This window comes from Columba livia, chromosome 19, assembly GCF_036013475.1.
Source record: "Columba livia isolate bColLiv1 breed racing homer chromosome 19, bColLiv1.pat.W.v2, whole genome shotgun sequence".
Classification (NCBI taxonomy): domain Eukaryota; kingdom Metazoa; phylum Chordata; class Aves; order Columbiformes; family Columbidae; genus Columba; species Columba livia.
In genome coordinates this window covers 4856097-4881291 of record NC_088620.1, presented here as the reverse complement: position 1 = coordinate 4881291, position 25195 = coordinate 4856097, and the positions used below count along the sequence as shown (strand labels likewise).

The 25195-nt window shown below is 45.8% G+C and overlaps 2 protein-coding genes across 2 annotated transcripts in view; both read left to right on the top strand.

Moving 5' to 3' along the window:
* Nucleotides 1-228: 228 nt before the first annotated feature.
* Nucleotides 229-4756, top strand: EXOSC2 (exosome component 2). Its single transcript, XM_065035194.1, has 9 exons — nt 229-427; nt 516-617; nt 787-832; nt 1079-1168; nt 1475-1540; nt 1680-1748; nt 2597-2773; nt 2950-3078; nt 3960-4756. Exons 1-9 carry the CDS (start codon nt 249-251, stop codon nt 4038-4040), a joined length of 939 nt encoding a protein of 312 aa, XP_064891266.1. The 5' UTR covers nt 229-248; the 3' UTR covers nt 4041-4756.
* Nucleotides 4757-10030: 5274 nt separating this feature from the next.
* ABL1 (ABL proto-oncogene 1, non-receptor tyrosine kinase) overlaps nt 10031-25195 on the top strand; it is a 73476-nt gene continuing 58311 nt past the window's right edge. The window contains exon 1 of the mRNA XM_065035191.1: nt 10031-10968. Within this exon, the coding sequence (XP_064891263.1) occupies nt 10833-10968 (136 nt within the window). The 5' untranslated portion in view covers nt 10031-10832. The remainder of the gene's footprint in view (nt 10969-25195) is intronic.

Below are 25195 nucleotides of genomic sequence, written 5' to 3'. Positions count from 1 at the left end.
TGTGGGTGGAGGGAGGTTCGTGGGCCTCGCCCCTCGCCATGGGGCTCGATGCGGTGGGCTGAGGCACCGTGCCCGCACTAAACATGGCCCCTCTCTCCCCTTGGTTCCCAAGGCAGTGAAGCCCATGGCTCCCTTTTCTGCCAGTAACCAAAATGGCCGCCGAGCAACGTCACCGCCTTCTCATCACCGCTGCCCTCATTCAAGATGGTGGCGCCCGCGCCTCGGGCGCGTTTTCGCCAACAGCCAACATGGCGGGCGGAAGCCGCACCTGGATGGGATTGGCAGCGCCGCCCGCACTCAAGATGGCGGCGATCACCATGCGGCTGCCGGTGCCCCGCAAACTGGTGGGGCCCAGCGCTTCCCGGGGCGGCGAGAAGCACCTGGTGGCGCCGGGGGACACGATCACCACGGACACGGGTTACATGAGGTGCGGGCAGCGGTGGAGGGCAGGCGGCGGGGGGAGGGCGCGGGCTGGCCGGCCTCGGGGTCTCCTCAGGCGGCCGCTCTCTCCGCAGGGGCCACGGCACCTACGTGGAGGACGAGAAGCTCATCGCCTCAGTGGCCGGCGCCGTGGAGAGGGTGAACAAGCTGGTGTGTGTCAGAGCGCTGAAGACCAGGTGAGCGTGGCCACCCCCGTGCAGTGAACGCGAAGCTGCCATGGCGCTGGGCGAGGGCTGGGGCCGGCTGCTGGCCGGGCGCTTCGCTGGGGACGATGAGGCGTCTGACGGGCTGATCTCTCTCGGTCCCCCTCTCTCTTGTCCCCCTCTCCCTCTGTCCCGCTCCTAGGTACAATGGCGAAGTTGGCGATATTGTGGTCGGGAGGATCACGGAGGTAAATCTCAGTTTTATCCCCGTGGTGCCGGGGAGGAGGATGGTGCCAGGCTGGCGTGTCTCGGTCTGATCCCAAGCCTTCTGACGTTCCTAGAAGCACATTAGTGTCCCTGCACTGTAAGCGTGTGGGGTTTAAATAAGATGAGGCTGGAAGGAGTCAGCAGAGCTGTCTCCTGCTGCAGGGCCTCTCACTTCACTGAAGAGTTTCTGTTCATTTTTTTGAGCATGGGCCATTTTCCTTCTTCAGGTTCAGCAGAAGCGATGGAAAGTGGAAACCAACTCCAGGCTGGATTCAGTCCTCTTGCTGTCCTCTATGAACTTACCTGGGGGGGAACTGGTGAGTGTAGCTCATGCAGAGCAGTGCCAGAGCCCTCCCTGTCATCTCCTTCCATGGCAGAAGCTGAGGCACTGGGAAGTTCGGGAGCCCTTTCCACACTTAGAACAAGGGTAGTGTTGAGTTTTGTGGGTGGGTCTGTGGTGCTCTGATATCTTTAACTCTGTTATTTGGACACAAACACACCAGGTCTGATTTTCCTTTGGCGACCAGATTGTGTTTTGCACGACATCCCCCCATAAAGCAGGTGTGAACTGATGCTTTTTCATTCTGAGCTACACGTAACTTTTCCTGCACGGTGTGTTTCAGAGGAGGAGATCAGCAGAAGATGAGCTTGCAATGAGGGACTATCTGCAGGAAGGAGACCTCATCAGCGTATCCTTCCACTGCTAGCGCTCCGGCAGAATTGCCAGGGGGCATGGGGAGAACAGCCAGAGCTCTCTGCTGATGACAGCCAGCGGCTGGTGGCACTGGGAAGCCTTGGGGACCTTGTTTCCTTAAGTGGCGCTGACAGGCAGAGGTCCAGTCTGTATTTTCTGATGGAGCTGTGTCACTGCACACCCGGAGTCTGAAGTACGGGAAGGTAAGTTGTTCCAAAGCACTTTGACTTGGCCAACTTATACAAGGCCTTTTGGAGCGATTTTTTTAAGAAAAAAAAGCTCTGTAGTAGAGCAGGATGTTGTTATAACCAAGTCCTGCAGGTTGTGAAGAATCTGAGGTCCTATACAGGAGCACTGAGCAGTTTCCCAAAGCACAGGGAGTGCTCTTGAGTTGTCTTTCAAGCTGCTGCTCTCCCTGTCCACAATTACAGCGTGCAAGTCCTGTTTTCCCTACTAGCCACCTGAAAATTAAATCTTGGGTAGAAAAATCTTCTGACTCAAACTTCATCACTCCTTTTCTGCAGGTCACTGCCCCTGTGACTTGTTTCTCTCTCTAGGGCTCTATTTTAGGCTTTATGCGGTTGGCATTTATCTCTGGTTTTGTGCATTGAAATAAGCCAAGGGGCAATTGGAGCGTAGGCTGCAGTTCAGGATTACCAGACCAAGGGTATTAGCAGTTAAAAGATGAAAGCAAAGTGTGCTGATTACACAAAGGGTGAAGGACAGTGATTGGATTAAGAGGGAAAGTGTTCTGCTAAATTGCTTCTCTCACTCCTCATTTTTCTGCAGAGATGGCTGATGTGTAGTTACGATCGAGATATTATTAACATTTGTGCTAAGCAGTTGGAGTATTCTTAATCTTCAAAGGACTGCAGAGGCATTAGCTAATCCTCCCAGCGCTCCCAGAGGCAGGCAGGTTTTATATTCACTGTTTCACAGGAAAAGGTGTTAAAATTGGTTCCTAGACCGGGAGTGGCGTGCATGTTGGTGACTCAGTGTTATCTACGGTGACTTCTGTGTCTCATGCTGAGTCTCTTGGTCTCCTCTTCAGCTTGGCCAGGGCGTGCTCGTTCAGGTCTCGCCCTCCCTCGTGAAACGCCAGAAGACTCACTTCCACGACTTGCCCTGTGGTGCATCTGTGATCCTCGGCAACAACGGCTTCATCTGGATCTACCCAACTCCAGAGCAGAAAGATGAAGAGGCAGGAGGCTTCACCCACAACTTGGAGGTGAGGATGCAGGGAAGATGAACCTTCTACTGACGGTGTTTTGTTACTCTAACATAGAGGCACACTAATAACCTGAGACTTTCAAGATTTGCTATTAGGTTCGTGGCAAAGCTCTTTTACAGTAGGCTTGCATTATTTCCCTGCGTGTTCATCTGTTTTCCTCTATCCTACCTCAGCCAGTTCCCTTGTCTGACCGGGAGGTGATATCACGACTCCGAAACTGCATTGTGGCTCTGGCTACTCAGAAGTTGATGCTCTTTGACACCAGCATCCTGTATTGCTATGAAGCGTCCCTTCCTCATCAGGTATAGAAACCAGGGGTGTTTACTTTATTCCATGCTGTGGGGAGGGAACGGAAGGGCCGAGTCAGTTACTGCTGCAGTCTGTAAGTTAGGTGGTTGGGCTTCCTTTCTTCTTTCCAAAGTAGCCTGTAGTAAGTGACAATAGGAACTTCCCCCCTTCTGCATAACATAAATTGCCTTGCACATTTTCAGGGATAGTTTGAAGGGTTCTGCCTCAGGCAAATTTCAACTATTCCTGTAGAGAATTATTTCAGTGTTTTGGTGGAGGTGTATCCCTTGCTGGAATTATGGGCTCTTTGTGATCCCTGGGAAAACAGTGTTAAATTCGGGATTGTTTGAGGGTACGGTGCACTTCAAGAACAAATGAAGAAACAAGTGACATGTATTGTACAGAGACCAGTCTTCTGTTTGTATCCGCATCCTGCACTGCTGGAAGGTTCCCTCAGTTTGACTTTTTGCTATACAGCTTTTCTCTGTGATTTCTGCCAGCACAACCACTGGCAATTATTTCCTCATAAATGGATAAGATCTGAATTGTCTTCCACTTCTGTTCACAGTGGCAGCCCACTTCACTAGGTCAGATGTTCTTTTGAACTATACTTCTGTATAAGTCATCTCTCCCCTTCCCAAGTACTGGTGTGTGTCCTTCGGAAGAGATCAGGAGCTGTCAGTAGCATCTTGTTTGATTTCTTACACTCTGTATAAGAATTGGTGACTCTGACAACGTTGAATTTGCCTTGGACCATTTGTCCTGACAGTCTTGTTCAACCACAACCCTCTAAACTCGCTGTTCATTGCTGTGTGCCAGAGACCCTTGTTCCCACAGAGCGTGCAATAGTATTAGTTGCTTTACGGTGCCGTTGTTACTCTTCTCTCCACTCCAGATCAAAGACATTCTCAAACCAGAGGTGATGGAGGAGATCGTTCTGGAAACGCGACAGAGGTTGCTGGATCTGGAGGGATAGGACACGTGGCCAGAAGCAACCATTTGAAGTCCTGGCGTGGCAGCTCTTGATTCTCAGTGTTTTTTTTTTCAGTGTTCTAGTCCCCAACATTCATTCCGCACTTCAGAAACCACCAAAATTCCTCATTTTAACTCCTAGGATACCTCCTGAGTCCTTTTAGTACAATAGTACTAAATAGTACTTGACTACAATAGCCTTTTAGTACAGCAGCCTGAAAAATTGATGTCTGACCTGTATGAAGATGCAGATGCAACTGGGACGTATCCCACAGCACTTGTTGCTGTGTCTAGTGCCCCTGAACTTTGTGCAGAATGACAGAGAAGAAGCGATGTTTCTCCCTCCCTTAAGGCTTTCTAAATGGTTTTGATTTTCCTTTACTGTGATACAGATCTGCCAGTCTGTCCTCTGACTGAGAGCTTGTGTTTTTGGGACTGTAGATCACAGGTACAAGTCTTTAGAGGACAGGAGAGTATCCACACCTTTGCTAACCACATTTTGGGTCTGGCTGTTCATGTCTCAAGCGTATGAGGTTGGATGTGGCACCATGTGGCTGGCCACATGAGCCAGGAGCTGTGGGCGAGCGGTGTCTGTTCAGTCTGTGTGCATCCTACTGGTCCTTTGTTTTTTATGCCTGATGAGTGAGCTTCTCCCCTGAGGAGGCTCCAGTGTTGTTTTCTATGAAATATTTTACATTTCAATAAATTTTTTGAAACAGATCATTCATTCAGGAGTGTGTGCATTAGCTTGTCTTTTTCCAGAATGAACTGGGTCTAGCTTGGTTGGCTCAAGTTTCCTTGTGCCGAGACACTTGGAATGGTTGCAGTGTCCTGCTGTCTCCTCATCCCATTCAAGCAGGACTTGACCTTCCCCTTCAGTGCATCTTCTGCTGGGTTCCTCTGCAGGCAGACTTCCTGGCATTGTTCACAGCGGTGCTCTCGAACTTGCTTCCCTGCAGGATCCCAGAGAGGTGAGTCACGCAGCAGCTGTGTCTGGGGGTGATGGGGAGCCCAGTAAGACACTGGTGAAGATCCTCCGGGCAGTGGGTAGAGGTGGGTGTGCTGAGCCAGACCTTGGCAGTCACTTGCCTTCTCTGTATGGAATGGATGTGATGCTTTCCTCAGAACAGCCTCAGATCTTATATTAGAGCTGTTTGTATTACATATATGTATATATTGTATTTGTATTGCATTAGAGCTGCTGGCACCACAGTACTGTAATTCTTCAAAAGGATGAAAAAGCAAAAAATCTGCCCTAATTGTCCCTGAATCTAATTTTGCTGCAAATTCTCATACTTGCCCCAGGCAAAAGGAAAAATTATTTGCTCAATCTTCCTGGCAACTAGAAATACTCTTCAGTGCTTCTCATGTGCTTCAGACTGCTCTGCCTGCAGTCCAGAGTGGCACTAGGTGGCAGCTTTGGATCACGGTTGAAGTATTTACCTTCCCCAGCAGCTCTGCCTCGTTGCCCTGCCAAATAGCGAAGGCTGGATGTCTGCCACCAGCACTGCTATCCAAATACTGGAGCTTTATGGAGCTCAGTGGCTAAGGACAAGCAAGGACATGGGTAATCACAAACTTCTGCCTGTGCTGCCTCTGCAAAATAGTACTTAACCTCTTGGGCATATCATTAGAATACTCCACCCAAAACCTGGGAATTGTTATTTTTGAGTTTTATGAGGATTTGCTGTGGACGTGGCTAATTTAGGGTTGGATCACACTCATGGGTACCAAACATGAGCTGTCAGACCTGCAAGGTGAGACAGTGCCAGGTTCTTACAGCACAGATCTGAGGAACAGGGTGCTGGTGTCTCTGCAGCAGGATGTGTGGGCTGCACAGCAGAGTTATCTTTTTTCTTTCTCCTTTTCTCTTTTTTTTTTTTCCTTCTTCTTTTATCCTCTACATAGCAGTCTCTAAAACTATGGTTTATTTCTGGGCTTCTTATGCTAGGCCTCTATCACTAACATGAACCTTTTTTGGTTGTTTACGCTTGATAAATGAGAGTATATAACATGGTAAACAATGAGCTCAAAGATCTGAACTGCTTCAGCTCTGAGCTTTCCCGTTCCTCCTGCTCACTGCAGCATTCCTGATATTTTTGCCTTGGGGATGTATTAAATGGGGGAGAGTATATGACTTACTCAGTTCCTGTGCTCCGCAATACCTGGCACTTTTGTTTTTAAGTCTGAGAACATGTTTGTAAGCTTTGGTTAATGGATGTGGGGAGAGAATTGAAGGTCTCAGTATTTTCCTCCCTGGCCACGAGAGGTCATTGCTACCATTATTTGGAAATGCAGCCAGTGCTGTGCCAAGCTCAGCCATAAATTCTGTAAGGAGGCTTCAGAGAGGGCAGTGCTGGCAGTTCTGCAGCCCAATCACTCACAGCTTTGTAAGCCAGCAGGTAATGAGAGATGAGAGTGACAAATGTGCATGGGGAGAAACTTCCTGAGCAGTTTCAAATGTGCCTAATAAAGGTACTGGGCCAGCTCCTATTTACTCTTGATTTGGCTGAATCCCTGGGACTTTCTGCTCTCTTGATGAAATGTCAAGGGCCACCAGTGCTCATCCATCTCAAAAGCAACTGGGGCTCATGGTTCCCATATGGAGAGGCTTCGAGTATCACCGTTCAGTCACAACGCACAATACAGCAAATTACTTTCCTGCTGTGCCCAGTAGAGATGAGTGAGGAGTCAGATGGGGCCTGGGGGAGGCTCTGACATCTTGGGTGGGTGGGGGAGCTGGGACCCCCTTTTTTTCCATAGGCAGGTGTGCATGGGAGGATGGGCAGGTTGTATAAAAATGCTTTTGGAATGGGGAAGTGCTCGAGATGTAAAGGAGGATTCCAGCAAAAGCAGTGTCCTCTTGAATTCTCGAAATAGTCTGTGGGATTTTGCTCTCTTGAATTCTTGAAATAGTCTGTGGGATTTTGCTAGGCAACTTCTAAGTAGGAAGGGTAAAAAGGAAGAAACTATAGCTTCTCTGGTTTAAGAACAAAGCCATAGTCAAAAGTGAGGTGCAAAAAAAACTAATAAGTGTACATTTTTGTATGGGAAACTAAAATGCCCACGCAGGCGTTAGAAGAGCTTAGAGCAATCTGATCTCTGGTCAGCGGTGTCTGACGGTGTGGAGCCTGGTTGTAAACCCTGTGTAGCACCTGCTGGTGCTGCTTACTCCAGGGTTAATACCTGGCACAGACGTGCTCCAAAGGGGAGCTAGTAAATAGTTCCCTTGCTGGTGAGTGCTGCCCACAGAGATGAGAACACAAAATCGCTTGTCTGTAGAAATAGTTTTCCAGTTACTCGGTGGCAGTGTTTGATTCATGTACTAGTACGAAGAATGGCAACCCTTCCCTCTACTAATGGGTTATTAATCCAATTACTGCTGTTTATTACATTACTTCTCTATCATCCGCATGCAGTTTTGCTGTTCAGTTGAGGTGAGTGGCATAAATACAAAGCTTTGAGCAGACCCTAGAAGATTCTGAAGCCCCACTGAGATTATAGGCAGTCTTGAAATGGTTGTCTCAGGTTCCCGAGGACTGCTAATTAGTGTGCTAAAGTTTATTATTTGGTAAAAAGGTTGAAGCTTTAGGATATTGTTATGGAGGAAGCATCACTGCACCACTGCACCACACATAATTTAAGGTAAACAGAAAAAGTATTGAAATTTCTTTTATGAAATGTATGGGATATATACAGGCCACACGCAAGGCTTGATTGAAAAAGTCTGTAGATTTTAATTTATTCTGCATTCATGCAATCTTTCTGTTCTCTAATAATTTTTGAACACACTGGGCAACTTCAGATTTGTTAACATGAGACAATCATGTTCACAAAAACTGGCAGCAGGGCAGGGGACATAAAATACAATACCCTTCAGGAAGGAAAAGAGGACAGATACCTTGCTTTGGTATTTGGGAGTGACCAGCTGGCCCATCTGCCTGTGTGTAGCCCCCGATTAACTACAGCACTGCTTTGGGAAATGGGAGATGCTTTTGGAGCAACTGCTGAGTGGAAAGCGATTGGGGACTGTTGGCAAAGAACCTGCCCCGCTTTGCTGCTTACGATTGCAAAGCATCAAAAGAAACACCTGACTGTTAGGATGCCACAGCCAGAAGCTGATCTCCATTACTGAGATAAACCTGGACAGATTCTGCTGGGTTCAAGAGATGTGACCCTGGATTTGTCTCAGCAAAACGTACCAGAACTTCTCTCTCCTGTGTGTGTGTAGCACAAACAGCCTCAGTACCAGCAATATGAGTCACTGATGGAGAAATGCAATAGAAAATGGTTTGGGATCAGTCTCCTGGTTAAGAATTAGTGATGTGGGAGCAGACGGGCACAGCAGAGGTGGAGGATCCCTTAGGGCCCTATGAAGTGCTACATTTCAGATGCTATTGTTGGAAGATGAAAAACACGCGTCTGCCAGGGACCTTGAATATGGCGTAGGAGACACCGAGTATGTTTGGATTTGTCACAAGGGAGGAGTCAGTATAAACAAACCGCTCTGTGTCCAGATGGTTACGCTGAGCAGGAGGCTACTGCACAAAATTGCATTTGTGTGTCCTCCTGTTGTTGAGTGGGAGCAGCCACAGACCTTTGACCAAAACACCCTGACCTCAAGCTGCTGCCTCAACCCTCTTCTATTCCCAAGGTGAACTGGAGAACGTATGAGAAACTAAATATCTTCAGCGTCGCCGTCTGTGCTCTCTAGCTCGGGGAATGCGTGTGCTGCACAGTGCAGGCTGAAATTGGGGGTTTAATTTCTTCTTTGTAGCAAATGTTGCAGGAAAATAGATCAATAAAATATCTGTCAAATTCATTGGCCTCCGTGGCTGGTTTTGGCATCGCGTTGTGCGTGTGCTCTGACAGCGTTAATAAGGCAGGGAGATCCTTTGTGCCAGCAGGGTGGCCGATCCCGGGTTGTGGAAAAGCTGATGGTTGTGCAGGCAGCTGACCTGGTGAGGATCCCTTTGTTCCTTGCCCATCTCTGTGAGAAATCCAGAGACCTGGGAAGGCTCTGGTAGGTTTGAGAGCCAAGGAGCTCTTGACAGATCTCGGGGAAAACAACTCGGGTGGCCCTTGCAAAGGGGTAAGGGATTTGACATGAGCCTTCTGGGCCCTTGGCTGGCATTTGTTATACTATAAAATCCCTCTTCCACCTGTCCTTTCCACCATCTTCACCTTCATCCCACTCCCCTTAAGGTTTCCATCATCACCCCCTTCGTGCCCTCCCCATCCATCTCATTTTCCCCTCTGGCCCCTTCACAGCACCATTTCCCTCATGGCTTCACCCTGGCGATACCTCTGTGTCCCTGTCCCCTCACTGCTCCCCGTCGGTGCCTCTTCATGGCTCCCCTCACCCTCTCCTTCACCCCACGCATCCCCCTGCTTGGTCCCTCATTCCCCTCCGAGAATTCCCCCCCCCCCAATCTCCTCGGGCTCTTCCCTCACAGACCCCACGGCCCCATGTTCCCCGGGCTGCCCCTTCTCCGCCCGGCCCGTTCCCGTCATGGCGCCGGGCGCGATGGAGCAGCGGCCGGGCCGGGCGGGAGGCGGGGGCGGTGGAGGAGGAGGGGCCGGAAGGGGATGTGACCGCCCGCCCCGCCGGCCGGGGACGGGGCTGAGCCGCGCCGGGGGTTCCGGGATCTCCCTCGCCGCCTGCAGCCGCCCCCCGCCAGTCTCGCTCCGCACCGCGCCTTCCTCCGGCGGCAGCACCCGGGGTACCCCCAGCCCTGCGGCCCCTCGCTCCCCTCCTCCTGCCGGCTTTGGCGGGGCTCCCCCCGGGCGTGCGGCCGCCTGGCCCCACCGCCCCCCGCGCGTCCCGCCCGGGCTCGGCCCCGCTGCCCGCCCGGGCCTTGCCCGTCCCCGGCCTCCTCCGTGGGGATGCAGCCGGCCCGCTCCCCCCCGCCTGACCTCTTCTGGCTGCTGTGCAGGAGTCGGCCTCCCGGAGCTCGTCCCCGGCCTCGCAGCCCATCCCTGGCAGCCGGTTCCGCCTGAGGCGGGCAGCAAGGCCGGGAGGGCGGCCACCTGCTCCGGCCCGGCCGCCCCAGCGTTGCTTCGACGCCTCCATGGCCCCGCATGGCCCGCTGGCCCGCGGCGCCTCGGCGGGGGACAGGTAGCGGCGGTGCGGGCAGCCCCAGGCCTGCGATGGGAGAAGCCGAGGCGGCGTGAGGAGCCCACCTGCCATTCCCCTCGTCCCCGGGAGCGTGTGGAGCCCACCAGGCCCGGAGTCCCCTCCGCTTCGCCTCGTGAGCTGGCATGGCTTCGGCGTGCTCGATCCCGCTAGATCGCAGCGGTACTTGAAGGCAAAGAACGTGGCTCTTTGGCCTTCGCAAACTCAATGCTATGCAAAAGAAAAGGAGGAGGAAAAAAAAAAAGAAACCTTGACACTGGTTGCAGCGGGAATGGCTGTTTCCTGCCCTGGGTGAGCCTAGGTATGTTTTCTTGCTTGTGAGATGAACTAATGCTGCTTTACCTGGTAGAAGACACACTACAAATGGCAGCCTGAAACTTTGGTAAGGCTTGGTCATTACTAAGCAGTTGGAACTTTTACTCTTTTTTTTTATTTTGCCTAAAGTCACCTGAGGAGCCTTGTTGTCATCTTGAAAGCACTGGAGGAATCTGCGCTTGTCTTAATTCTTCACCTCAAGTGACTTTATCACGCAACAAGTGCAACCAACGCACCTACCTAAAATACATTCTCCTTCAAAGCTCCTTCCCAGCCTGGAAGATCAGGGATCACAGACTTCTTGAGAAACTTCTCATCCTGGGAAAGGCTGCCCATAGTTACTTTATGGGGCAGCAGCCTGGAAAAGTTCTTGGGGACCAAAGGAGGCCAAGTCTGCCTGCCCTGCACTTTATCAAAGGAGCAGGGAAGAAGGAGTCATCGAGGCATGGGGGCCCACACTGTAACGTCTTCGTCGAACATGGTAGGATGTTTCTGCTGGTATTTCTTTAGGCTTAATTTTGTTTTGCTGAGATAGATACAATATGGATTTATTCAAGAGTATGGTATTGTATTTTATGGTAGTCTTTTGTTTTCTCCCCCTGGCTTCTTAATGCACATCTTCTGTGATTGTTTGTTAAGAAAATACTCATGTCAAGATTGCTTGTTATTGTACAGCTAAATGTGAAATACAAGGAAGTAACATTTTAACATTGTAAAAGCTTCTCATTTCTGCCTCAGATATGTTCTGGTGTAAAGTCTGGGAAAGTGTTTTATATTTTTGGAGTTGTGTCTTTCGTGGGTATGGACCAGCCACAGCTGGTGGTGATGCTGTGGTCAGTGACAAGTGTTCTTTAATTCTCTTTACAAAAAGGACTCTGCTACTTGGTGGGGGAAAAAAAACCCGAAAGACTTCTTTTGGAAAGTTTGTGGATGCTGCTGTTGTGACAACTGATTGGAACAAAACAGTTTTCTTTATTTGTGTAGTGCTTTTACAGCACTTGCTGTTAGTGGCTTGCCATAGCTGCTTAAGCCTTCATCTTGTGCTGTGATGGATTTAAGTGCTAGAAGCAAAATGTGGCCAAGTCGGGGGTACAGCAACCCTGTCACTTGCTGGTCTCCCACAAAGTAAAGAAGCCAGTTGAAAAAGCTCAGTAGGACTCAGAGGTAGGTTCAGTAACTGTTTCAAATGTGTTGGTTTTTTTCTTTCTTTCTTTAAAAATATTTATAGATTGAAGGCATCTCTACAAAAACGAGATGCAGAAGTGCATTGTTTTACTGAAATGGCTTGGAGTAATCCCTGCTTTTGCACAACGCTTTTTCAATTCTAATATTCTTTGAGAAGACATGCTACTGGTTGCTATCTTTGGTTGGAGAATGGGATTTTTATAAAGCTTCTTCAGCTATTTTGTCCTCTTGAGGAAGTTTATCTGTGAACAAAACAAAACTGCATCTATAATCTTCATATAGTAAAAAATTGAAATATTTTCTGTGTCTGAGAGCACAATCTAGTAGTTAGCAGAAAAGTTTTGATTCAGTTTTGTTTTAGCTGGGCTTTGCTTTCAAACTTTGTCTTATCCCGTGTTTCTAGAAGGGACTGAGAAATCCTGTGCAGTGTTCAGCAAAGACACAGACGGGTGCTGTGTATGTGTTACTGTGTTGAAATATTGTTTTGAGTCACATCAGTGTTATTTCTTCTGATGTCCCCCACAATGTTTGTGCGCTGAGGTCATTTGGAAATTGAAGGTAAATAAGGGGAAAGCAGAGAGTGTAAGGGCTAACTTGGCCTTCTGATGATAAACTCACTGCTGGATTTTTCCAAGCCGTGCTTTCAGTCCTGTGATACGCTCGTTCCTCCGCCTCCAGTTTAGTTGCTGCTTTTACTACTTTGGACAGAGTTTCAAGGTCAGATGAGATACAGCGAGACTTCCAATGGCAAGCAGCACCATATTCTAACTACCTTTGTTGTTTTGATGTGGCAGAGGAGCCAGAAACGCTCCTTTTTGATCATCTAACAGGAATAGGCAGATGGTAACTTCTTGCCAGTATGACCTGAGGTCAGAAGATCCCAGCACATTTGCAAAGAAAAATAGCATCTGTAATGTCCATACGCCATATGTCCACAGGAGACCTCAGTGTCTTGATTTAGAAAAGCATAAACTTGAAAGGGGACATCAAGGCAAGTACATCTGTTGAAAGAACTGCAAAAGATCAGCCTCGCTTAGCCACATGAGGAAAAGTTTCTTCCTTTGGGTGTATGAAATGATTCTTCGAAGCACAGACAGTAGAAGGCTGTGCCACCATTGTTTGTTGTTCAGCTCTGGTTTGAGTTTGTGCTGCTCCTCTTCATTTCCCTCTGGTTTTTTTTTAATTGATAATTTGTCTTTGAAATATGTAGTCTGACATACTTTAAAACTAATGGACACAATAGTATTTAATAAGTCCTATTCAGATATGGTTCATTAGGCTGTAGTTCATAAAAATAGATTAGCATTTTTTCAGGGCTTAAATTTTTGCATGTTTGTCTTCCAGTACTTTGCTTACAGAGTTTCTTCTAAATGCCAAACACTGTATCTGGTTTCTCTGTCACACTGTGGGAACCAGTTTGTCCCAGGAAAATTGTGTTTCTTGCTTTTCAAAATTAAGAAATGCATAAGAAGAAGTTCCAGGGGGGGGCTGGAAGCATACCCTTAGAAATGGTAGGACTCTTAAAGGTATTTGTTTGAAGTTCTTGTATATTAAACCCCATCATAAAACAAACAAACAAGCTTGTAGCATGGCTTTCCTGCTATGGTTGTGTTTTTGGAAAGCTGTTTCGTGACCGGCTGAGTTCTGCTGAGGCCCATTCAGCAGATGCTTAGCTGTGATTTTCAGAGCACTGACGATCTTAATGGCTTTGGTGATGTTGAATCTTAGCTGGAAGAGTTAGTGACTATTACCAGACACTAACAGTGGAAGGCAAAATAACTCTGAGGGAAGTAATGCTGTTTCTCGGTCATCGTGCTCTCCATAGCACTCAAAGTGACGCATCGAAAGGCTTCTGAAAAGCAAGGAGGCAACTGGCCAGAAATCAGCTCTGCTGGTGGTCAAACTTTCTGTGAGAATAATGCAGAAAGGCTCTAAATTTTGTCATGAGTTGACAATTGAGTGCAGTAAGGGGGGGAAATAATCTATGGACAAGTTTGGGGCTTTTTTCTTTGTATTGCTGCTTTCTCCACTGAGTGTGTTTTACAAGCTGGAGTTCAGGCTGGTATGGTTACTCAGGGCAGCAGAGTAGCCCTTGATGGGATTGCAGAGATTTCTTCTTGATGCAGATTACTATGTCTCTTAAATTGCTTGCAAGCTTGCAATTGAGAGGAGGTATAAAGGCAACGTTTGCCTCTTGCCCTGAGCTTTTCTGCACGGAGAAATCAATCTGTGGTTGTTACTTTTTGGGAATATCCAACTGAGAGAAAAGCCATGATCAGAAGACAGTTAAACTGAGAACGACTTTGTCAATGCATTTCAAAGTTTGCACACTAGTGTATCGTGTGCCTTTCCAGAATGTTACTCTCAACAAAACTCAAACTTCTGAAAAGAAGTGGGTATTCCCACAGGGCTCAACTCTGATCCAGAGTTGGCAGTGGTTAACTGGAGTAATCGGCAAACACACCTTCTCTAACTGTCTTGGGTGGGTGTTGCTGCGCTGAAAGATGAGCAGATTGCCTGAAGCATCTTGGCGTAACAGTATCTTCAAGCAAAAGCAGCACCTGAAGGCTTAAAAAATAAACTCTAACCATCAGACCTGTGACGCTGAGGTGAAGAAGTGATGCGAGGATAGTTCTTCAGTGAGGTGGTGGATTTGGTCCACAGCTTTGAATTCCATTTGCTGTGCAATTGACTGTCGTGATGCCGCTTGGTCAGCAGCAGAGCAGTGTAGGCTAATAGTTGGACTTGATGATCTTGAGGGTCTCTTCCAACCAAAATGATTCTATGATCAGCATATACGAGTATATACTACAATATATACTGCTAGAGTTATATTGGTGTTTAATATTTGTATGAAAGGCTGATCATTGTCATACCATGCAGAAAAATGCATTTTTCCAAGAAGTTTTATTTATTTTGTTGTGAGTAAAATGTTATAATATCTGTATGGCTTTGGAATATACTTTTATCAGCTGGGTGGTCTAGAGCAGGTTGTGAACAAGCAATAATTAATGATTTTGCACTCATTAGCCTATATCTTACAGGTGAGCACAATATATCTTCTTTATATGCAATATACATTTGTTAGATAGTCAATTGCCCATACATGGAAGTGATTTAAACGAGATTCCTTCCATATTAGAACTATCTTTCTTTAAACCCCTGTAGTTACAAACCCTGCATTTATCTCTTTCCATAGTTCCTTAGGGCATTTTTATATTTCCTCTCTGCTTCACCAACTGCAAAACCTGAGACTTGAACGAAACTGCTTCATTACTCCTGGTTCCGCTTTAGACCATTCACCTGGAATTGTATTGTTAGCACCAGCCCAACAGGAGCCCATTCTTTGGAGTCTGCCTTCGGGATCACAGCTCTGCGTTCTAAACTGACAAAACTTTCTTCCTTGTTAGGCTGGAGATTGGGCAGCCCCCAAGCTTTAATTTCCATCTCTATAAGGAGCGACTTATCCCCAGCTTTTGAAATCATGGCTTATGTGTCCAGCTTCGATGTGCTTCTCTATTAACCTGGTTAATGCTGATGTTTGCTGCAGACCAAATGCAGACTTGTTCACTGCCTCTGACTATATCCCTTTCCACCATACAAAGCTTTTGCTATATTTTTTCCTGCTCCAGTTATCAAATACCAGTAGGTTTTGCTAAGAAGCTCTTCCACAATCCTTGATTTAGGGTTGGAATATGTTAAGGAAGCAGCCGAAGACTTGCTAAACTGTTTTTTCCACACGCTGAGGTGGAAGAGGATGATGGGGAAAGGCTAATCCTTCTCCTGGGCAAAAGCAGTTCTGTTTTGTGCACAGACTAATCTTTGATAACTTGCCATGTTTAAGCATTTCATCTCCTTTGTGATGAATAGGTAGCAGGTTACTCATATGTCAGGCTTCCCGTAATAGATTATGCTGGCTCTGCATTATTATTTACAAATTTTAATAGGAAGGCTATGTGAGAAGATCAGAACAGGGAGGCAAGAGAAAGCTGCAGGGTATTAGTATAGAAATCATTGCTTGTAAGCAATCATCTCATTCAGCACACTTTAACATTTACCAACCAACTCACCGTATTTTAAATTGAAGAGTTTAAATCTTAAGCCTGAAAGAGAGGAGTTGGCACAGTCATGTTGCTGGGAATTGTTGTTTCAGGGCGGGGACCCGTTCTGTTGTGTCTTGGATCATCGGGGTTGTGTTTCCAGCTGTGCTTACAGGAACTGATAAAGAGGATGTTACAGGTGTCATCTCTTTCTGCTGTGTAAAATGCTTTGATTCATTCGCATTCATGCAGCTGAAGGAAGCACATTAAATACCCCGGTCCTTCTGGAGTTATTGTTGCAGATGGACTTCGCTTTCCTTTTTTCTTTTGACAGGGGAGGGAACTGCCTTCTGTCTGCAATGCCTGTTGATAGCTGTATAAAGAGCACCAGTGTCTTCACCCAGATGTACTGTGTCATTCTTGTGAGACGTAGTGAGTGTCCTTATAGAAAGGTCTGCTGTGAAGTGCAGAAGCTCATCACTAGGAATGTGCAGAGCAGCTTCAGCAAAAGAAATGATGACGTGTTGCTTTGCTTTCTCTGATTTTTCTTATCAGTTATCTCTTATCCTGCTCTATGCTGATTGAAGGTCTATCTAAACAACGTGTGAGGTTGTCAATCTGCTTACCAGAGTATCTGTTTTATCAATTTAAAGATGAATCTTGCGCAAAAAGGGTAATGAAAATCCAGGCAATTTTAGCAAGTAGAGCTGCCTAAGGCAATGTCTTTCCTTAGTTCTTAACTAAATTAGTTCTTAGAACTTTCCTTAGCTCTTAACTTCGTTTGTTGTTTAAACTTACATGTTTAATGCTTGTTCTGCACTTAGATATTAAGCATAACTTTTTTGTGAAGTGGCTGGAAGTTGCACTGCCCTGATGGCAAAATTTGACACGAATCTGCTAAAATGGTGTTTTGTGCTGTCAGGAGTCCCTTTCCACACGTCTTGTTGCAATGATGGAGCAAACGTGTCCTCAGTACCAGCTTGCTTTGGTTTTTTGCCTAAGGTACTTTCTCAAGTTAGGCTTGGAGATAGATTTGGGGGTTTTTTTTGGTCTTTCCCGACGTTTCTTCCTTGCTGTTAGCGCTGAGGTTGTGAAAAGCAGGCGCTTGCTTTTCCGCAGAGCGATCGCTGCTAATTTACATGGGTGCGAGCAAGATCATCATTCTTTCATGAGTGAGGAGACTGCCTGATTTATGTTGTGCCATCTCAGTGCTCTGTTTTTACTTAATGAATAGAATTTCACAACAGATTATTAATCATTAAGACTTTGGCTTCATTGTGTGTATTGAAGAATCAATATTGCCAGACGTTGCTTGCTTTGAGAAGCTTCTTATCCATTAGCGCCGCTTTTCTAAGGCATTTTGGTGCATTTATCTTTTAGACTGACTTCAATTCCTACCTTATTCCTGCCATACCAACTCAGTACTTCTCATACGCTCTTCCAGGGTGAGCTCATCTTTTGAATTCCTGTCTGACCAGTAGCAAATCCTGCTGGTTCAGTCTCTCCTTAAAGCTCAGAAAATAGTGAAATGCTCAACTTTGCTGTGGCTTGCACTCCATATATTTGCATTATAGAAGGAATGGTGGATTTGGAAGCTGGGAATCATGTGTGATGACAATACGGAATTTCATATTCTGCTGCCTGTGAAATGCCTGAGTTTCGGGGTGGCAAAGCTCACTGAAGTGCAGGATTCCCCCTTCGCTGACTTGCTGTTTGTTCCCTGTCCGATGTCCGTCCGTGGAAGTGCAGGGTGACCTGGGCATGTCACCGATGCTGTTTGGGAGGAAATGTCACTTACTCTGCACATCCAGAATTTACCAACACACACGTCGACTCCATCAGGTCATTGCAGTGAACTCAATGAGCTGATCAGCTACCAGTGGCTTTTTCATGGCCTTTATTTTGGTGTGTGTTCCCAGAATAAACAATGGTGTTTTTCCAGAGGCTGAGTGTGTGAATGGTAGCGGGATAAGGATATGGAAACTTTAAATAGGAAATAGTTTGGGCTTTCAGGAAATGTTTGCTATTTCATTGCTGTTCAAGTTGCCCAGTTTCAAAGGCCACTTTTTAGCGTTGTCTCATTTAATGTAACTGGTGAAAGGCTGTTCCTGAGTTCTCGGTTTTCTCAGTCTCTGACGTGACCACAGGGATGTTATGCAGTAAACTCAGCTGTTTTGCTTGGATGTTTGTGAAACTTTTCTAATGAGCCATGAGAAAATGAAACTGTTGTTTGATGCACTGACCACCAGGTGTCTTCTGTGAATCTTTCTGATAACTCGCTCTGGTTAAAAACGAACCCCCTGCAGTAAAAAGTGTCTTGGAAATAAACAGAAGCTAATGGAAAGAACCAGGGTCAGAAGTGACAGCCATGCATTTCAGGAATAGTGGCTGTCAAGTCTTTTTAGTTACTTTCAGAGCTTATAATCTTTCTGAGCTGCTTGCTGATGGAAAAAGAGCTTGGTAGGTGATGTTTGCTTTTGCTGTTAATGGGAAAATCTCACCTCTTTGAGCTCCATTTCAGCCCATTCTTCATCTTTTAAAACAACAGAAGTAGTTTTCAGTGCTGTGTTCCTTTTCACTTATTGCTGTCTTCTGCATTTGATCTCATTCCTCTACCTCCTCTGTTATGCCACAGAAACTTCTATTATTTTTTTTTAATGTTATGTGGTTCTCTCAGTTTAGAAATTGATTCTGTAAATCCTCTTGTAGCATTGTGTTTGGCATTTCTAAACATATGAGCTTTTCCTGGTGAGGATGCTCAAGGAATAACTGCAAACAACATTCAGCCTCTTACAGCTGTTTCCATCGCTGGTCTTGCCTGAATGTCAGAATTGCCATCACAAACCTAATTGTGGAGTTAAACTTTGATGAAGTCATAACTATGCTATCAAAATGAAGCTCTAATCTAGTAACACACTATTTTACCCAAATTTCTTTTGGATGGGAGAATTTTGTAATAAGGAAGAAGATTTAGTGCATCTAGCAAGATAGTTTAAGCTATAAATATGTATGCTTGAATGGGTTTTTATTATTTTTATTAGCTCTAAGCTCTCTTCATATCCTCTGTAAATCTGACAACACATAATGTTCATTTAAAAGGCACATTCTAGTTTAGCCAGAATTACTGGAACAGCTATTAGAACTGTTGTTGACTGACTACACCTAATGTTTGCATATAACTTAGGAAAGCTCTAATGAAAAGTTTTGAATTAATGCCAAGCTGTTATTTCTTTTTAAATATATTTAACTTGATGGATAAGAAGATGCATTTAAAATTCTCTGCAATCAAACCCTTACTTCTCTTAAGACTATTGATGGATTGCACTAAATGTTCGCTATGTGTGTTTCTTTCCAAACATGCAGCTATTTAATACAAAATAGATGCCCTTTCCTGGAAATTAACTGCAGGGAAGCTATTCCCATCATATGATACTGTTGATGTTCCTATAGAAGCTACATTTCTTTAGGTTCTGTGGGTTTTCTGTTATGTCTAAATAGTGCCTCCCACGCAGAGGTTTGGATGTCAAGGTGCTATCATGTTCCGGGTATTAAGCAGTAATTATTGTTACGAGGTGCTCACATAAGGCAGTGTAAGTATTGCTCAGCCTTCACATTCCATGTCATTAGGAAAAAAATCTGTTGGGGAAACTTCAGTCTAATTAGACCTCACTGCAAGAATTACTGGTTCTTTTTATCTTGCTTTTGCTAGAGAGTGGATATACAGGGAGGCGTTGTTTGAGGACAGGTACACCAGACTATGCCGTGTGTGTTTTGTACCGTTTGCTAAATACAACTCGCTGACCTGTTCCAGGAGTTTGTTCTGGAACTGCTGCAGCGATGGGTCTGAGAGGCCGAAATCCTAAAGGCTGGTACTAGTTAGCAAAACACACAGAGCTTCTAACACCTCTTAAATAAGTAGGTCAGATTTTGAGCCAAGAAAAAGGATGAATTAGAACAGTAAAGGTTGGTTTTTTGGAGGCAAACACTAGCTTTCAACGCTGGTATCATTTTGGTTACTGCAGTTTTGCCTCTGCAAAGCAAAGGTACCGCGTGGCGTTTCATTGCAGACCTGCCGCAATGTTGATAAGCAAACCTCTCCTGAGAGTAATTGCCGGCTTCACTGAGCAGCAGCGGGACTTTGTAATTGTGGTTAAAAACACAGGATTTGAAGAACTTTAAAGGAAAATAATGATCAGTGCTGCATTTAGTATCCGGTACGGATTCAAAGAACCGTGAAATGTTAACGTGAAGTATTTGCGTTTTGCTCACTGGAATAAATAGCACAAATCCAATGAGGTGTTTTTGTTCTAATTTGATAATTTGGGTTACTTTTCCCCAGAAAAGTGAATGTTACGGTGCATCGGCCATATCCACACCATTTATTCCTGCATAAGTACAGAGGCATTAAAAACACCAAGGTGAAAGACGCAGACACCGACAGAGCAGATGGTTTCCAGCTCAGACGCTTCCAAATTCGGAAGCGATGGGCTTCAAAACCAGATGATCTGGGGCTCCTGGTATGAGACACGTTTCATGGCTACCAGATATCTTGAATCAGCGGGTGCTGAGGGTGCCTCGTCACCCTGGTCCCGGTGAGTCACGGCAGCGATGGGGGAGTTGCCGTCTGCGGCTGATAACAGCTGGATGTTGTGGCTGAGATGGGGAGACCGCTGGTGAGCCGCATCCGAAAGAACTACACCGTGTGGTATCTGAAGTGCTTGACTGGGCTGAAATAATTGTGCCGTTCTACCTTTAAATCAGTTTAAATAGCTCCGTGGATGTCACCATTTTGAAAACCCAGAATTAGAAGGACGGCAGCTCTTCTGTGGTTACGAGGCTTTCATCTGCTCAAGTTGTATTTCAGAAAGTTGATGTGCCGGTTGTGAAATGCTCCCCTTAGGCAAATCAAGCCCTTTGGGGTGAGGGACTGAGGACTTGAGCGAATCAGACAGGCATTTTATGTTTCAATTATTAATATAGTACTTTTTATGATTCTCAAATTGGAATTGCTAGCAGCTGAATTTTAAAAATGTACTACTTCTAAAATTTTTAGAAGGAAAACTAACCTCATGTAAGTAAAGGTGCTCTGTTCTGTTTCAGAGACCTCTTTACTATGGTCTTACACAATCACACTTGGATTTGAATTTCTTTATCCTTCCTTTGGTGTGGACTGTGGTCATATCTGTAGCCAGATGACGTGGAGGTGCCATTGGCGCAGCACATGGAAGGGATGAGTCCCTGAGAGCTTTGCAGCCTGCTTTGGAGGGAAGGGTCTTACTGAGGGGGAGATGCCTTGAAAAGGTAATTATAGGGTGTGTTTCTGCTTCATAAAGGAATTCTGATTTATTTTAAAGGGATACAAATATGCAGTGCTGGATACAAAGCTGAACAAATGGACTTCTTTAGACTACAACACGTTGGAAGAGAGTAGGCTGGATGCTCTCCCTTCTCCCTCTCTCTCTGTGTCACCAAAAAAGTGTTTAAAAAAAATCTGAGTGCAATGCTAAAGGCAAAGTACTACCAAAAAAAGGGTTTGAGGGGGAAGGAGACCTGTGGGGGAGCTTTTGCTAAGAAGTTCCACCAGTGCACCTCCACCCCGACACTCCACCTGTCCCGACTCCTGATTTCGGGGCCTAACGCGTCAGTCCGAGCATCCTGGCTTTGCTGCTGTGGACAGAGGATTGCTTTAAGCCCGGGATCATACCTGGAACATTGTACGAAAGGAGCTGGACTGGCCAGGAGTCGGCCTGGGGGTGTTCTATGAGACGCACAAGAGCGAGCAGATAACGGGGACGGGGGAGGAGGGCGATGGAAACGCTCCCGGCTGCTCCGGGGCTGTTCTGCCGCTTCCTGCTGCGGGGGCGGTTCTGAGCCAGCCTGGATGACAGAGCTCCTGTTATTTTGAAACGCAGCGTACAGCAGATAAACCGAGACAAGGACCTTCGTTCCTACTTTCCCTGGTGCCACCTACGCTTTTCCTCCCACATCTGGCTCTTGCATACGGCAGAAAACTCTTGCTACCAACACCAAACCAAATAAAACTGAAAAAACCCCAGCTTCTTCTTTATACCTGACACCAGCTAGTATTGCATTTGAAAGAAATATTGAGTTTTGGTTTTTTTTTAATTGTTTCCCCTCAGTGCGAGGGTTCTCCTTGGATAAGCAAAATGTATATTTTCACACTAGATAGAGGTTTGTGGTGGGAGTGATTCCAGGGATGCGCCGGTGCTGAGGTAAATGAGATGCTGCGTTCTGCCTTGTAGCGGGGAAACAGCCCTGAACATCACGGGTAGTTAACATGGACCTGCTTTGTTCATTAGTCAAAAACCAGATCCTTTGTCTTTATGTTCTTTGTCATCAGAAAGCTGCAGCTTCTTGCTCTATAAGCCTATATAAATAGATAATAAGACTTCTTCATAGGAGCATTAGGGGATTAAAAAATTGGAAGTGCCCGAAGGTACTTGGAGATGGGATAATTTGTGTTTGCCTGTTTAAATTGTGTAAATTAAATTGTTTAAAAAGTGCTGCCTTTAGCACAGGTAATGGTGCTGATACACAGAATGCTATGGACGTTGAATTTGCTTTGAGTTTTCTTTGTGCTGGGAGAAGATTAAACTCTTTGTAGAACACTCTCTAGTAGGTGCCATCCAGTAGCTGTCTGTCCTTTGTAAATTCGTGTAGTATATCCTCTGACATTGCAAACTCATCTTGTAGCTGCTCACCTTTTGTCTTCCAGTGTGTTAAAGCTTCTTTTTGCTTTGTTTTTGCTTTTTGTCTCTACCGAATTGTTGCTTTTTCTCCTGGAGAAGCAACTGTCCCTCTTCAAATTGGATGCTCTTGCAGGTTGGCTGATTGCTTTGTATTCCATTGGACTATGAAAATCCTCCTGTAGAGCTGAAGGAACTGAAATCCTCATTTAGAAAAGAGAATCGCAATTTCTTACTGCCTGCTAGAAAAGCTGTTGGCCTGCGCTTGCAAGTGACCTGCCAAGGATTTGAAATAGAAAAATTAGGTTTTATCCTCTCTTTCTGGTTTTAAGATGGTGAAAGCTGGCATGAAAAATGGTGGTTTTCTTAGAGGGGCTTTGTCTGCCCTAAGCAGCAAAAAAGAGCAAACCTAATCTTGTTTTTCTTCTTGGGTCACCTTGTAAGCTCCGGGATATATTAGCTTGCTATTGAAAAGAGTATTTCTTTCTTTCTGCCCCTTTATGTAAAGGAAATACATGCCTTGCCCACTCAATTTGCTATTTTGACATCTTCTTTCTATACTTCTGTGTAGTTGTTCCTTCCTGCTGCGTTTTGGGAAGATGGTGCTTGGAGATTGTCCTTTTTGGGGCAGCTGTGCTAGAAACGCCGGTGGCACTTGGTAACCTGACTTGGGGTGCCCCTGCTCCCCTGTCCTACCGCAGGGTTATTGCTCTAATAGTCACAAAGGGTGCAACCTCCGATTGCTGCTTCTGTAATTAAATAGAAAAGTCTCTGTAACCTGTGAACAGTCTGATTTTAGCAGATAACTTTGCAGTCTCTAATGTGCAAAATATTACCTGCAACTGCTTAGTGGAAACAAAAAATCAGACCTGTTCTGGTGAAACTTGCTTTTCAGCTTTTTTTGATGAGACTGATGAAAGTTTGTACCCAAACTCATCTGTATGTCTGGGCCATACTGTCTGAGTGAGGCCTGAGGGATTATGCGGGCAGAAGGCTGTTGTGTGTTATAATAAAAAGCTTTGTTTTGAAAACCTGTATTTTTCTCTTAGTTTGCGGTTCCATGCGCTGGGTCTTTGATTTCCACTTTGTTTTGGCCAGTGGTTGAGGTCTGACCCGGCGCTCGGAGGCCGGTGTGATTGCAGTGCTGTGGTGCAGGACAGACATTCAGGACCCTGCTCAGACACCTTCTCCTTCAGCCTCCTGGTTTTTATGTATTTTAACAAACAGTGGAAATTGAAGAACCAATGCACAGGTTCATCTTGCCGCAATTTTCCTGCTTCCATCAGCCCTGACCAAAACAGCAATGGGGAAGAAATGTAATTGTAGCAAAATGTTATGTCTCCTTCATACCATAAACCCTGTACTTTAGCAAAGATTGTATTGCTGGACTCAATAGTCCAGAAACATTGTCCTTCCATTTTTTGTCCACATTGTCCCTTTCCTCCAAATAATATTTTTGTAGGATGCTGTCTGTTAATGCCATCTATATTTTTTATATGATCGGTTGTCTGTCTAGTGTCGTAAAATAATAATTGCAGCTGAGATTTGGTTCATAATTCAGCATTCATGTTCAAAGAAAACGTTTTAAGGATTCCTGAAAGCTAAAAGGCGGGAAGAGGGGAAGAGGCCATCTTGCTTTTGGGATCCTTCGGGCTTTGAGATTTTGGTTCACAGCATTTGGGTTTGGTTTTTTTACCTCATGTCTAGGGACACTTTATCATCCTCTTTCCTGTTCCAAGCAATTACCATTTATTTTATCTTCAAGCAGCAGCCTGTAGCAATAAATTTTAGGAAATTCCTTCCCGCCCTTTATTAAGCCCTACATAATAGCTTCCGCTACTCACTCATACATTCATTAAGAAGAATTAAATGAGTGCTGGCGGCCATTAGCAGAGCGTTTAATAACCTCTCCAAGGGAAGGTGCAGCAGATTGGAATAAATGAACAAGAGCGAAAACAAATGAAATAACTTCATGGAATATGCTCAACTAATTTGTTCGTTAAAAAAAAAAATAACTTATTTACAGGAATGTAGCACTTTAAATGGTTTGAGACCCCTGGCTGAAGAGTCCGCGTTGGGAAGATCCACAGGCAGCGGCAGTGAGCGTTTGGCTGCGGTGCCCGGTGGGAGGGCTGGGGGTTTTTTGGGGAGAGAAAGGGCATTTTTGAATGTTCTGCCCGTTTCCCAGCTGTGGAGGCTGTCGGCAAGGCGGGGGGGGTGTCTGGCTGGAAGGAGCTGGACTGTAACCAACAGCTCATCCCGTCTGGTACCAGCCGTGTCCCATTGGGATCGCTGGTGGTGGCCGGTCCCTGCCAGGCTGGGTTATGTGAACACGCGAGACCTGTGACCAGGGAGCAAATCACCCCCCGCACCAGTTCTTAACTGCTGCTTAAAGATTCACTGGCACTGACGTTTGGCATGTGAAGGATCAGAGCCTAAATACCCCTAAATGGCTTTTCTGAAATAAAGATAATTTAGCGGGTATCACTGCCAGTAGTTTGCTTAGGAAAGCTCAGCTTGTGGAGCACTGGAACTACTGGGAGACCTGGAGTTCTGTGGTACCTGTGGAGCGGCTGAGGAGTTTCCCACTAGTGAGTCCCTTCCACTCCTGACAGTGTTTCAATGTCCACGTGCAGATGAAGAAAAGTCACTGGGACAGGTGTGGATTAAAATGCTCTTTTAATAATTTGTGAGGCTGCTTAGCTGGATATACCTTTCCTATTGTCTTGGTGGAAAATAAGCAGAGTGTTAAGATGACACCAGCTGCTGTGACACA